The sequence below is a fragment of the Lytechinus pictus genome, chromosome 13 (assembly GCF_037042905.1).
Source record: "Lytechinus pictus isolate F3 Inbred chromosome 13, Lp3.0, whole genome shotgun sequence".
NCBI classification, from domain to species: Eukaryota; Metazoa; Echinodermata; class Echinoidea; order Temnopleuroida; family Toxopneustidae; genus Lytechinus; species Lytechinus pictus.
In genome coordinates, this window is record NC_087257.1 from 22,153,400 (window position 1) to 22,168,747 (window position 15,348).

Here is a 15,348-nt window from a genome sequence, read left to right on the forward strand (position 1 = left end):
GTGCATCACATAGGCAGCTTCTATTCATTGCTTCGAGGAATGATGTTGATAGAATTAAACCAACATTGAACGTATGAAAACAGATAGATGTGTTCAACAAGCTACGATTTTTAATATATTGGTATAATCAACTTTTATTCAATGAATGAATAAAGATCAAAGAATTTTACAAAGATATCAAGAACACAATTATTTCCTTCATTAAGTGTATTTGATAATGACAAAACAACACCATGAACTACATTCCCTTTTTGTTACTTAAACGGAAAACGGTATTGGAACCATTTTGTTGCAAATCATCAATGATATGTCATTACTGCGAGAATTATCGTCGATAAACGTATATTACGAATAAATACAGTCTACAATTAAAGGGGAATAATATAATCACAATTTGTATGTGCAAGATTGATTCCCTAACTTCTGCATAATCGCATCAAAGCTTCTGTGGCGCAATCGGTTAGCGCGTTCGGCTGTTAACCGAAAGGTTGGTGGTTCAAGCCCACCCAGGAGCGATGTAAGTTTTTTTTTTATAGTTGCAAGATCCCTCCAATTTTTTTGACCACACAGTTAATCCAGATTACAAAAGTAGATACAGCTTGGAAGAACAAATACAAATTTAACTTTCACAAGATCAAAAAAGCAACCCTGTGTACAAAGAAAGCAAACCCTAGTAAAAATGTAATATTTAATACTAAGTATTAATATATATTTAGAGGCCCTATTTTGGAGAGGGGGGCTAAAACAAAAAGTACCATTGCGTGTACAAAGTATATTTCAAAACAGCCCCCCCCCCTCAAAAAAGGTTAGGACATTTTGAAAGTTGCAAAGGGTTGTAATTGCTACATATATATTAATCAAAGAATACTATACTATAAGGAACGGCACGACTGTAGAGTAGAACATAATTGTCCCGATTGACAAACTAAAATTCATGATATTCAAAGGTCAAGTTCACCAAGATATCAAATTGATTTTAATAAAAAGTATTAAAAAAAAGATAAAGCAAACAAACTCAAACAATCTTGACGCTCAGTAATATAGTCACGAAACCTTCTTGAGACTTGACTGGACGAGAGTTTCTCCAATGGGAGCGGCATGATCAGAGATAATTAAAACTGACCAATCAGTGAGGAGGTCTATTACGTAACGCGGTCTTTTGTCTCTTCCCCATAACCGCGCATAACAATAGCTGTCATTAGTCTCAACATTTTCTTTAATCAAAAGGAGGGATTGATTGTTTTATAAACAATAATAAATGGAAAAGAGGGAGTATAATAAAGGGGAGTGAAGTAAACTGTAAGCCTTTCATAATATTTAATGGACATCCCTTTCATGTGCATTCCATCGGAGCTTCTGTGGCGCAATCGGTTAGCGCGTTCGGCTGTTAACCGAAAGATTGGTGGTTCAAGCCCACCCAGAAGCGAGAAATAGATATTTTGGTGCAAATCTATACTATTTTGTTCAGAAAAAGCTATATGAACCTACCTTCTAATCTGTATTATCGTGATCATGAATATAATTTTTTTTCTTCAAATTATAAGAAATTTCATATTGTGAATGATTACGAACTTTATGCATTCTTAGATGCAAGATAAAAATTGCAATGGTAAGAATGGCATGGGTAAAAATGACGTAGGCAAAAACCTGTATTACCTGATCTGTATTATCGTGATTATAACTATTTTTTTTTTTCTTCAAATTGCAAGAAATGTCATATCGTGAAAGATTACAAAGTACATGCATTCTTAGGTGTAGATAAAATTAACAGATAGTAATAATGGCAGGTATAAAGGTGAGAGAGGCAAAAAAAATGTCAATTAACTATATAAGGCAAAAGTAAATAATAATTGGAATGCGACAATACACGTAAAAAATAACCAGGGTCATAGATATCAACCAGCGTCTGTTGTTTTATTTTGACTTCACTTTGGAGTGAAGGTAGCTTCTTTTGGGAATATATAAGCGTTGGTGGTATAGTGGTTAGCATAGTTGCCTTCCAAGCACTTGACCCGGGTTCGATTCCCGGCCAACGCATTTTGTTTTCCCCCAATTATTTGTTTTATTCTGGAACAAGCGAGAGGTTCAAGCCTACCCAGGAGTGCGATAAACTTGTTTTGGGGTCTAGATTTACATATTTCGTGTACAAGAATCATTTTTATGAATAAAATCCTTTCAGACCTGTCTTACAGATGTGTATTTTTTCTTTCAAATTATAAGAATGCCAATTGGGTAAAAATCCTACAATTTATTGATATCCATCAAACTATAACTTATCACAATAAAAGTGTTCGCTCTTTTTAAACAAATCTGTTTTATTTTCTGGAATAAACCTTGAATGTTTTAGTGACTAGTCAGACCAACGCTTTCACCGAAGCTTCTGTGGCGAAATCGGTTAGCAGGCTCGGCTGTTAACCGAAAGGTTCGTGGTTCAAGCCCACCCAGGAACGAAATAAACTTCAATGAACCTTCCAAGTTAGTTTTTGTATTATTTTTTGCAGACATTTTATCCAGATCGCAAATTATGTACAACATTTCTACTTTGACGAAACAAATGACGCCGAGAAAACTAACACGTCCTCAGTTGTCTCATTTTGTTTTGTAATCCGTTCGTTAAGAGAATACAACCCTCGAATTGTGAATGGTCGAGAGCAGGAGCGGATCCAGGATAATTTGACAAGCAAGAAAAAGAAAATGGTTTTATTAAAAAATTAAGGACATTTCGTCCTCGAATGGAGGGGGGGGCGGCTTTGCCCCCCTGGATCTGCCGGTGGTCGAGAGTTTCTCCGATGGGTGCGGCAAAACAAGACACAATTAAAACTTAACAATCAAGATGGATTTCTATATTATCTCACCCCCTTAATCTGAAGAATGGTTGAAATTATTTAAGGACTGTTGTTGAAAATAAAAAGTTCACGAACTCCGCAATCGTTGTTTACCAAACACAATTTTCTCACACAGTCTTCTATTTTAAAGCAATGTGACATTTCCTTTTGAAATAGATTACATTGATTATGTTACTATATTGCTAATGGTTAATGATTTTCATTTGGTATGTTACTGGTCATTTCTCATTGCATTTACTGAAAAGAACTCCCATTAATATATTTTTGGGGGAATGGAAATTCATTTTCAAAGTTTGGAACTTACATAATTCTCGAGACTACATTCTCAATTCGATCAAAATTGGCGAAATCCCTTTATGTAGCATATAAAGCGTTGGTGGTATAGTTGTTAGCATAGTTGCCTTCCAAGCAATTGACCCGGGTTCGTTTCCCGGCCAACGCAGTAACTTTTATTTCCTTACTAATATTTTAAACATTTTAGTGACGGCCTTGAAAGGGTCTGATTAATGCTTTTGATAAAAACTATTTTTTCTATACTAGTATTTTATCATGGACCTACTATATCGAGGTGATTCATACAGTCAAGCCCAAGCAACATAATTGTTACAAAAGTAATTTAGATACTGTTAGTGTCGTGTGCTTATCTTTGCATTTTCCTTCATGTTCTTGGCTTACTGCTATTTAGTTTTAATTTCGTTCGTTTTTACTCGGTATTATATATAAACCTGTATTGATGTTTTATATTCATACTGCTGTTGATCTCTTATGTGCTTATGAATTAGTTATTTGTTAAAATAACTAATAAAGTTTGGATTTGACGTGCAGAGCTATATAGGGAAAGGGACATAGTTGTATGCCCATAATTTCATACACATTTCTATATTTTTTAAGCTTTATCTTTCAGAGATATTTACAATTCTCTTTAAAAGATAATTGTAAAGTTCCATAAATAATCATAATTATGCTTATTGGCCTATGACATAATTTGTTTCAGACTAAAATTACAATTTTCATACCATATTGATATAGGCCTATAACATTATTTATACCTATATTTTATAAACAATAATAAACAATAATAAATGGAAAAGAGAGAGTATAATAAAGGGGAGTGAAGTAAACTGTAAGCCTTTCATAATATTTAATGGACATCCCTTTCATGTGCATTTCGTCTAAGCTTCTGTGGCGCAATCGGTTAGCGCGTTCGGCTGTTAACCGAAAGGTTGGTGGTTCAAGCCCACCCAGGAGCGATTCTTTTTATATAGTTTTTACAAGTTTAATGTTTTCCTTTTTCTATAATAACTCTACAAGTATATACATGTAGACAGCAAAGTTTAATGTAATTATCACAAAACTTGGAGAAAACATACGAGAAGGAAAACAATCCCAAGAACATTCAGTCCTAGGGTCTAGTCATTTTGTTGGGTTGGTTGTGTACATTCATCCTTTTTCTTTTTCCCTAAACAGTTTCTACGGACCGTAAAGTTGAATACAATTATCATAAATTTAAAGGGAAACAAAGAAAAATGAGACTTTCAGAAGAAAGGAAATGCATTTTATCCCCAAGGACATTATCATTTTTTGGCTTGGTCCACCAAATGATCAAATTCAATGCATAGTAAATGCACGAATCATCTTTGGGAATTGATTCAAAGCAAACAACATTCCATAAATATTACATAATATTACCCTCCCCCGAAAAAAATAAATAAATAAAAATAAACAAATAAATAAATAATATAAAACAAAAGGGTAAATCAAATCATAAGTATCTGGTAACAGGACAACGCGTGCAAAAGAGCTAAAATTTATTTACCAATTTGCTTACGTAAAGCGTTGGTGGTATAGTGGTTAGCATAGTTGCCTTCCAAGCAATTGACCCGGGTTCGATTCCCGGCCAACGCAATTTTTTATCTTTTAACAATTTTTTATTAAGACCATAATTCATAGAGGAAATTGTCTATTTTTTTCATTGTATGGTACTGGCGATCAGTCAATATTTGATTATTGTTAATATTGTAATTATAATTCACCTGAAATTCACATTTCGATCTCTTAACCTCTTTCAATTCACATTTATAACCGGGAGCGGTCCATGCATTCAAAGACCGTTTCGGACGTCGGTAGTTCTTTGTTACGTCACCAGTGAATGACCAATGAAAGAGCGGTTGAGATTGAGACTTGAGAAAGAAGGAATAAAGATTTAAAATGTGAACAAACCCCTGAACGGTGTTTGAAATAATGGTGAAGGCAATGATAAAGCGGAACTTGAACGGAATACACAGAATATAAAATTTATGACCAGTTTATTTTAGATCTCTCTCCCTCTCCCACACATCCAATCCTCCTCTCAGACATCTCTCATTCCTTTTTCTACTGTCCTCCATCATCTTCCCCTTTCTATTCTCTCTCCTTTAATACCCCCCATCCTGCACTTGTTCCCCTATCCCATCTTCCATAAATTCTTGATATCATAATCATTACATGATTTACATCATTTACATTTTCTACAAGCAAAGATACTCTTCCTGCCTGCACCACCCCTCAACTCGCATTAGACCAATAAATAAAATAAAATAATTACAAAATCTTGCTGATATTATCATTACTTGTATTTGCTCTGTGAATCATGTTAATTACATTCAATTAATATATATTTCACAATTATCACATTATCAATCGCTAACATAAATATCCATTTTAATTTCACCATGTGACCATAATCTATAAAACAATATTCACAACACAATATCTATACAATACATTACATTTCATGATGCTTACATTTAAATGTAGTACATAATCATGAAACCTGGGAACAAGACTATGACTTGAATTCGCATAATGGCGCAAATTATTCACTACTGAATGATACGCACCGTATAAGCTAAAACAACATAAGAAGGTTAAGCCCCCTTTGGTTTTTCAAGCAATGCAGGTACATGGAATATGATCTAATTAAAGGCAAATGGAACCCTTGCAACAACTTGGCATTTGTGAAAACAAACAAAACAGAAATCAAAGAAATTTTGAGAACATTAGACAAACAATAAGAAAGTTGTGAGCTTTCGATATGTCAATATTACTGCTGTTATTCGAGATAATGATAGATACTAACAATGGCAATGCGACCACTATTTGTGATGTCATGTATTTGGAACTAGCCCTCTTTCTAGTCCTGTCTGTGTTGCATGAAAATTACTCTTATGGTAACCCTGTCATCTACTGCTAATTACCATGGCAACCATGCTCTGAGGCCAATCAGAATCAAGAATTCCATGAAAGATACAACTAGATGACAAAGTTACTCTAATAGCAAGTTTTATGAAATGGGGCCCAGGTTTTACGTCTCTGCACTACATTTATCAATTTTAATTGAATTGTAACATAATGCAGCATTATCTTACAAAACTGTGCACTGCTCAGAATTACAATAAATGCTACTACATATGATTAACTAGAGTTGATTTATTGAATAATCTCAGGGGAGCATTTCATGAAAGGACTTGATCAGACAAGTCCTGTTTTATCTGACAGTTACCATAGTAACATTGCTTCTAAGCCAATCAGAATCACGGAAAGTCGTCACATCTGACAACTTGTTGGATGAAAATGTTGATGAAACACTCCCCCGGTTTATGGAATTATTTCAATTGTTGATCTTATTGATAGTACTGTATGCTTTCGTTTCAATTCTCAAAATATTAAGATCATTATTTAAATTTCTTATGCTAGAATAAATTAAAGTAATGTCCATCCAGTGCGATCTAGCGGAGTGAGAACAGGTTAGGTTTGAAAGAAAAAATTCAACCAAAAATAAATGGATAAAAATGACAGGACAGTCCTGCTAAAAGCCCCATTTCCAAGACTTTTGTTTTCATCTTCAATCCAAAACTTTTATTCAGGTTTAACTGGTTCCCAATTTAGAGACACCATACCTTTAAGAAAATATGAAGGATACAAAAATGATTATTTCCACCAAGAGACCCAATCAAATGTAATTTGTTGTAAAAAAAATTATTACATCAACATCATTGATTATACCTTAAGGGATTCCAGGACATTGAATAGATAATAAATATAAAATTTCTATCCATAATATATATATATCAACAAGTACTATATCACAATAATCAATTGGCAGTTTCAATTTAGGTTGTACAAATGCTATTAGGTAGCTGGAACATATGCTTTGGCGAATATCATACATATTCATTCCTACAGCACTAGAGCTCATTTATATATATTGGCATATTGGTCAGAAGAAGAGTAAGCTCTCATACTGCAATTCCTAATGGTCCATACAGCTGAAGTTTTATTGACGAGAATCATACAACTTGTGCAACATTTTTTTTGAAAAATTTAGTGACTCCTGATCTAATTAGTCTTCCTCACAATACAAAAGCACAAAAAACTTGTCTATTTAAAATGCGAATGGCACGCGGTAATTGCATCGGGAGTTTGGTTTCCATTTAAGGAAAACAAAGTGACATTCTTAATTGTAGAATGTCATTGTGACTTAACTTATTTCTATAAAATAATAATTTAAGTTCCTCATAGTAGAAAAGCATGTAAAAAGTTTTCAATTTGAAATAAAATGGGCATAATTTAAATGGAAAAATTGGTTTCAATATCAAAAGAACAAACCGTACCTTTTTTTTACTGGTACATAATGTGCAATACATATATAGGGTAGGGCAATAACAGTTGGGGAGCAGACTAAAGACAGACTATCGAGATAACATTTTTACAAAATGGAATTTCAGCACAAAGTCAAGTTAAAACTGGGATTTTCTTTAATTTTCAGAGACAGGATCATATTACATTACCAAATTCTCAATAAAATTGTTTTGTGCAGTTTGAGTTTTGCAAATATACTACAAAATGAAAGCTTCATGTGACAAAATAAATGTTCAAATTACACAAATATCAAATTTTATTTCCCTCCAGTTTTGATAAAGAGATGCATGCCCCATTTTTTTTCATCACAAAATCTTTTAAACATATGTTTGTAAGAGAATTTTTAAAGTATCTTTTACCATTTGGTTATCAACGTTTTGCCTTCTGTATAAAAAATATTGTGACCTTATTCCTTAATTTTAAAATAATGAACCTTTTCAGATGGATTCCTTGAGGGTCATAGTAACCACTTGACTACTGAATTCTGTTTTCCAATAGGCTTTGTACAGGGATCACCTGGTTCCTGTAAGCAATGGGTTAATTAGCATAGACAGCGTTTCATAGAGCCATGTATCTATATTATTTCATATCATTTGGCTTGCCATACTCCACTCATTCATAGGAAAATGTATAACTTTACAAACAGCTTATAAAATACCCCCTAGGTAGTATATGCACAGCTTCATGCACGAATGAAGTATATTCTTATCTGCTATGTCAGCTGCATAGGGATATATCATAAGCACAAGAAAGGCTTACCAGTCGTGTGTAAAGTCATTTGTAACTTACAAACAGCTTTATGAAACGGCCTCCTTGTGGATGTTTCTTTGAGCTGTTTGTAAGATACAAGCAACTTTACGAACGACTGGTGATAAATTCTTGTGGTTAATGATAGACATCAGATTATTATCGATTTTGAATTAGACCGTAAAAAAGGTTGACCAGTCATTCGTAAAATAGCTTGTAATTTACAAAGAGCTTTATGACATGGCCTCCAATACTCCCTTGGATAAAGACGGACTTGGAAGAGATATGGCCTTTGTGGAGGCAATGGCCAACTTTAACAGATGATGTTGGCAAAAAGAAATCCAAACGCAACAAACTTCAGCTTCTATAGAACATTATTGAAACAGTCTTTGAAGCAAACTGATTGGGCCAAATCTCATTCGCTGTTGCAAACCAAATTACATAGAAACATGCCACAGTGGTCTGAATTGACGGCCTTTCAGAGAAGAAGAGGAATCGAGTACTGTAGATTCTCTAAACCTAGACAAGTCTTCTCTCGTAACCCACTTGTTCAATCAAGTGCCGATTAGGGTCTAGGCATGCAGGCTTTGTTACGTGTGAATCAAGTCCCCCTTTTCATCATAACTTGCAATCAATAACAAATGTTGGAATTTTCACTTTGTGTTCTTAACCAATACAATTGCACCATTTCAGTAGCTTAGAACAGCAGCTTGTAATTTACCATTGATAACACATTTCATGAAACAGGGTCTAGAATGTTTTGATGAGTGAGTGATGCTACAATGAGTGAGTGATGTTATTGATAATGCTATCTTGGTCTATTCTTCTCAAAGTCTTCTATACTATTGAGGAGTCTCTGCCGTGCCTTCTTGGAGCCGACAGCACACGATACCAAGCTACTTAACTGCTTGGCTGAATACTCCTACAAAATAAAAGGAAGGAAAAGAGTGAGGAATTGTTATTCTTCTAAAAAAAAACCAAATATTAGCATTCACTCTAAATTGATGTCGATCCCCGACTTTGTGAAACCTCAATAGGGAAAATAGTAATCCACCAAAGAGTAGCAATGAAAATTCAACTAAGACTTTGAGGGTAAAATGTGATTATTGCAGCGTATCCTCCCCCCATATCTTGATGCTGGTATTCAAACTTGTTTCATTATTATAAAAAAGTTTAAAAATTAAAAATCTCAAATTCAATCAAGACAATGCACAAAATATCTCTGACCCATGTCTCTTATATTTAGTTTCCTTTGAAACCAACTAAAACCACTTGGGATTTCTCTATGAACTTCCATCATCAAAAAGACAATAAAATTCTCTATGAAAAATTGTGACAATGTTCAAAGTTCGTTGACCCTTACCTTATGTTCCTTTACCCATAATTCAATATCAGCCTCTGAGAGATAGTAGGCCTTCACGTAGGCTTCTACAAATTCACGATCTGGTACAGGCCTGGAAGGACAGACAATAAGAATAAATGAGGTTTGTAAGGCACCAAAACCATTTTAAAATCATGGCTAAACACATTCAGACAGAAAAAAAAAATCTTAAAGCTCATATATATATATATATATATAAAGCTTTGGAAAAGGGCCAGTAATGTGAATGATACTCAAGTATCATGTAACATTCAAATATTACAAAAGTGAAGTGGTAATTTAGTCTTCTCAGCTATTATAATTCAAATTTGGAATCTAGCACACTCTCTCAGTAATGTTTTCATTTTTATTTAGTTATATCCCTTTTTTTGAGCACTTACTTTACCAATTTAATACTCAGATATTAGTAAACTACAGATAAAGATTGAATCCTGAAATTTTCAGCCCATTCCAAGGTCCCTTGGATAGGACACTAAGCCATCAGTCCTCTGGTTGCTTACTAACAAGTATTCATGTTTATTCAGCGGTCAGGAAAAACCAATTTCACCTCCATCATGTTAAAAAAGCAAAATTGCATACATTTTGCTAATCAGATAGGTGTTTCATACTGCTATTTGTAAGTAATGAGCGACCTTATAAATGACTGGTGATTCTTTCTTAGGAGCTAAATCAATACCAACGAAAACTTGGTGCGCATGATTTACCTCAAGAAAGGATCACCAGTCATTCGTATAGTCGCTCGTAATTTACAAACTGATTTATGGACTACCAACAAGGGGGATGTTTCACAAAGATGTAAGTATGACTTAGAGTCGCACTTAAATGCCTAGTTGCGTTTGGTATAAAAGGCATGATAGCATTGGTCAGATCATGCCAAGAGAACGTGCACTACTGGGTATTGATCAATAAGATCAGGGACCTGGGAACGATTTTTTCAGTGGGGGTGCTGAAATCTCTCCTCAGAGGTGGGGGGCAGACACAATTGACTTTTCCATAATTACACACACACACATATATACATATATAAAAATGAAGGTCCTGCGTCGGTTGTGGTAATATAAAGCAAAATACAAGGTGAATAAAACAACCGTAGATAGAAAAGTTGATCAAATTTTCGCCCATAGGGCTTCATCAGGAAATCAATCATCAGGAAATACATATATATATACATACATATATATGACAGCCACTTCTTAGCTTCTTCTTATAGAAGAACATAAATAATTAGATAATTCAAGCGCGAAGCGCGAGCTATTTTTTGTGGAAATTTCATGTATTTTGTCCTGAAAATTGAAAATTCTGAGCAATGTTTGTGGTCCAAGATGCGTATGTAACAAATAATAATTGTGAGCGCGATCAACGCGAGCAGATATTTTTTATATACGCTCTGGCCTGATCGAAAGGGACGTTTTATAAGGACTGTTTGCAGTTACCCATGAAGACGATACATATATTAACAATCAAATAATGCGAGCGCGAAGCGCGAGCTGAAAATTTTGACATTCCGACCTAAATACTTGACATTCTAAGCACGTTTTTTAATTATGAACAGGATAGGTATATATACAATTGATGCGAGCGCGAAGCGCGAGCGGAAACAAAATTGAGATTTCAGACCAAAAAAAAAACGAGAGATTCTAAGTACTTTTCTTATCATGATGAGGATAGGTATAAAACTATACAATTGATGCGAGTGCAAAGCGCGAGCGGAAATAAAAATGAGATTTCAAACCTAAAAACGAGACATCTTAATATGCACTTTTCTAATCATGAACAGGATAGGTATATAATTATACAATTGATGCGAGCGGAAAGCGCGAGCGGAAACAAAATTGAGATTTTGGACCTGAAAACGGGACATTCTATTCATGTTTTGTAAATAAAGAAAATGATGGGTAATTGGATATATTATTAAATTAATAATGTGAGCGCGAAGCGCGAGCAGAAATTTTTTGATATTTTGTTCTGAAACTCCACACTGAATGTAAAATGGTTTGAACAGATAAAGAAAATTCAGACGAACATAAGAATAAAGATTTGATCAAAATCAGACAAGGAATATCACAGTTATTGCATTTTAAAGATTAGCATTATTCCCCACTTGTTCTTTTGTGTTTTATTATATGAAATGAGGTTTATTCAATATTTTCCTGTCAAGAACCAAAACAGTTGAATTGACAATTGATTTAGTCCATTAGATATTTTTTGCTGCAACTTATTTCATTATAAGGGAGACATATCATTCATTCTGGTTTGAAAAAACATGAAACAACTTTGATTCCACAAGGAACAGCTAGGATAGTGGGGATGTGACAGCAGCAGCCCACCTATCAAATATTCATGACGACATGCGTATCACCATTTTCATAAAATATTGCTTAACTTTATAATTAAATAACTTAACTAATCTTTATCAGATTTTGAAAAAAAATATTAATTTTGATAAAATGTATTTGATATAGATATTTTCAGCCCGGAGTACCCCCTCAAATCAAGTTGCGTATCTGAATAAACATGCGTGCGCGTGTTTAGAGTTAGACCTAGTATCTGGGCAATCTAAATACATTTTTTATTATAAAAATCAATAATGCGAGCGCGAAGCGCGAGCAGAAAATATTTGATATATCCGATCTGAAAAAGGGTGAATTTAAACACTTTTTCAAGTAATGTGTCGGAAAATTCTGAAGTGGGGGGGGGGTCTTCTAAACGTCGTTTATTTTCATTACATTTCTGTCATTTATCATACCTACCACTAGATTTCTAGGAGGTGCGCTGCCTATGGAAAATAACACACGCAGCACCACTGATCTCTCCCCTCTTAGTGGAGAGATCAGTGCGCAGCACCACCAAATTTTGGGGGTGCTTCATCCCCAGCACCCCTGCTTTCCAGCCCGTAGGGCCAAGGGGCAGGGCGAAAAAGACTGTGAAATTTGATTTCTATTGTCTGACTTGTAATTTTTGTATACAATACACGGGCGGCCGGGCGCGCGCTCACTTGATTCGACATAAAACCTGGAAGTTTCAAGTCCAACCACCCCATGTCCCTCCCTGCTATCGAAGAGTGTGTATGGGTATCACGTATTGCGCGCGACCACGTCTGTATCGGAGTGCTGCCCCGCTGGAGCTTGATTGAGTCGCGTTATAGGAGGGATGTTATTGGAATATGTGAACGACTATGTAAATGATTTGCGATTGTCGGATGTGATAATTATGTACATTATCACATATTTTAAAAAATACAGGGGGAACCTCATTTTGTGGGGGTGCTGCCTATGGAAAATAATACACGCAGCACCCCCAGGATAATTTCTGGGGGTGCTTCAGCACCCCCAGCACCCCCGCTTCTCAGGTCCCTGAATAAGATTGCGTGTTGCATATCTTGTACGCATCGGCATTTAAGTCATACTTAAATCTTTGTGAAATACCCCCAAGGTCTTTGGGTAATTATTCAGCATCATGGTAGAATGTCTTACTTGACTTGTGCGATGGCTTCAATCTTGATCAGAAATTGTTGGAAATCCAGCTGCATTAGGGCTCGACCCTCATTACTACACTTCTTGGCACAGGCAAACCTGTGGGGACAATAAACAATTAAAGAAGCTTTTACAAAATTTTGCTACACTTAAAGGGGAATCCAACCCAAATAAAAACTTGATTTTATAAGAAAAAGAAATATCAGACAAGTTGATAGGTGAAAGTTTGAACAATATTTGACAAACAGCAAGAAAGTTATGAATTTTTAAAAGTTGTAAATATTGGTAATCACTATACCCATGGAGACTTCAAATTGGCCGCATATGGGATGTCATAGTGATGTGAGGCAAGGACTACTCTTCCATGTACTCCAATACATATTATGGCTAAAATGTCATTTTTCCCAAAAGTTTTATTTCAAATTGTATTTTTCTTTCATGAGGACATAACACAATATACTAACTGGGTTATATTTAGAGTACTGCTCCAGGGGAATGGGTACTTAGGAGAAAACCACAAATCCCTGATAATAAAGTACATGGACTATGGGAAAGTTGTCCTTGTCTCTTGTCATAATTTAACTGTGTTTAGCGCTTGACCCCTAAACCCAAACGTACGCGACAACCAGATGCGGGTGATTGTACGTCAACGGACAGATACAGATAACCACAAATGTGTAATTTATCCCATCAAAATAACTGTCACCTTCAGTTGTAAGATACACATCATCAATCTACTGCAAAATTAACTTGTAATCACAAGCTTCTTTCCAATGAGTCACACGATATCATTCGGAGGCTACAAAAAGTACCAGTACACAATTTCAGTTTTCATATTCATGATGAATTGACACAAGAAATGGCATTGTGGTATACAAAATTGACTTGCAATTGTACGTAAGTTTCTTGCTCCACCTCAATTTAAGTCAAGTCAAGCAATCTTTCCAGGAAGTGGCACAGTTTGACTTACCCCTCGACTAGGATGCGATTGGCTAGTCGGATAACATGCTCCCAAAGAACTCTGTGTGCTTCTTGAGGTATGGGTACTCGCCTGGCAAAGAGAGAATGAGAGGTGGATTAATAGATACATATGCCAGGTGTGAGGGGATGGAGAGATGTATCAACTGAGAAATAGGAATATGTATGATTAACAAATTAGGAATAACAAAAAAAAAGAGGAAAGAGAAGATTGATATGATGATATCAAAGTGACAGAGTAGGAAATAGTAAGTGAAAAACTATATTGAAACTTTTTTTTACATTTTCAAACCATTTCTTGAAGAATAAAAATCAAGCAATCATGTTAAAGGATTTCTTTAATAGGCAATTTGCATATTGAAAACTCATATTTAATGACCTAAATTCATATACTTAAAGTTTAATCTTTCATCCCTATACTCCATTTACCATCTAATTTACCACCCAACTTTTTTATGTCACTTATCAAATTTTTGATAGTATGACCATGTCAAGGAATATTCACATTCTAAATAGCATACACTAAAAAGAATAATTCTCTCACTTGTTGCTCATGGCTGCTAATCGACTACTGAATCCGCTCATATCCTGCAGGGAAAACAAAAATTGAAACAATACATCATTATGACATTAGACCATTATACCACTACATGATTACACTATAACATCATTCCACCACTTCTCCATTATACCGTCATCAGAGCTGCCAAGTTGTATTTTGCATTTTTAGTATTCTTATCCTCCAAAATCAGTATTTTGACAAAAAATCAGTATTTTTACAGTGTGAGATAAATATTTCGTATTTTTCCCCAAAAAAGTGTATGTCATAATATAATGCTTGGCGCACTCGCCCATCACGGCGCTCAAGCTGCATGAAAGCTAAAATGCGCACTGCTCTTGCAGATGAAAAAAAAAAACCATTGAAACTTGTGTATATCTCACCCTGGTTTTTACAAAATGATTGAAAAAAAAACAAGTTACCTGAAATTACATTGATCTAATAACCATATTTGTGTACGTTTTATGAAATAGAGACATATAGAGATAATTTTTCTCAATAAATTACGATTTTGTATTAAAAAAATGTATTTTTTAAAGAAAAAACGTACTGCCGTATTTTGGTTGCAAAAACGTACTAAATACGGCTAAAACGTACTGGTTGGCAGGTCTGCGTCATACCATTACACTATGACACCATTGCACTACACCATAACATCAATCCAAGGTTACAACACCAGACAAT

General features: G+C 34.8%; 1 protein-coding gene and 6 non-coding genes across 7 annotated transcripts in view; 6 read left to right on the top strand and 1 right to left on the bottom strand.

Annotated features, from left to right (window-relative positions):
- The first annotated feature begins 441 nt into the window (after positions 1-441).
- Positions 442-515, top strand: TRNAN-GUU (transfer RNA asparagine (anticodon GUU)). The gene has a single exon. It is a non-coding gene; the product is annotated as a tRNA-Asn (tRNA).
- An 837-nt stretch (positions 516-1,352) lies between these two features.
- TRNAN-GUU (transfer RNA asparagine (anticodon GUU)) lies at positions 1,353-1,426 on the top strand. Its single transcript has one exon. It is a non-coding gene; the product is annotated as a tRNA-Asn (tRNA).
- A 539-nt stretch (positions 1,427-1,965) lies between these two features.
- On the top strand, positions 1,966-2,037 carry TRNAG-UCC (transfer RNA glycine (anticodon UCC)). The gene has a single exon. It is a non-coding gene; the product is annotated as a tRNA-Gly (tRNA).
- A 1,179-nt stretch (positions 2,038-3,216) lies between these two features.
- Positions 3,217-3,288, top strand: TRNAG-UCC (transfer RNA glycine (anticodon UCC)). Its single transcript has one exon. It is a non-coding gene; the product is annotated as a tRNA-Gly (tRNA).
- A 734-nt stretch (positions 3,289-4,022) lies between these two features.
- On the top strand, positions 4,023-4,096 carry TRNAN-GUU (transfer RNA asparagine (anticodon GUU)). The gene has a single exon. It is a non-coding gene; the product is annotated as a tRNA-Asn (tRNA).
- A 583-nt stretch (positions 4,097-4,679) lies between these two features.
- TRNAG-UCC (transfer RNA glycine (anticodon UCC)) lies at positions 4,680-4,751 on the top strand. The gene has a single exon. It is a non-coding gene; the product is annotated as a tRNA-Gly (tRNA).
- Positions 4,752-5,436: 685 nt separating this feature from the next.
- The window catches only part of LOC129275287 (syndetin-like), a 35,388-nt gene continuing 25,476 nt past the window's right edge, over positions 5,437-15,348 (bottom strand). The window contains exons 26-30 of the mRNA XM_064108171.1: positions 14,650-14,693; positions 14,098-14,178; positions 13,128-13,226; positions 9,637-9,727; positions 5,437-9,195 (exon numbers count right to left, since the gene is read on the bottom strand). Coding sequence (XP_063964241.1) covers positions 9,082-9,195; positions 9,637-9,727; positions 13,128-13,226; positions 14,098-14,178; positions 14,650-14,693 — 429 coding nt within the window. The 3' untranslated portion in view covers positions 5,437-9,081. The remainder of the gene's footprint in view (positions 9,196-9,636; positions 9,728-13,127; positions 13,227-14,097; positions 14,179-14,649; positions 14,694-15,348) is intronic.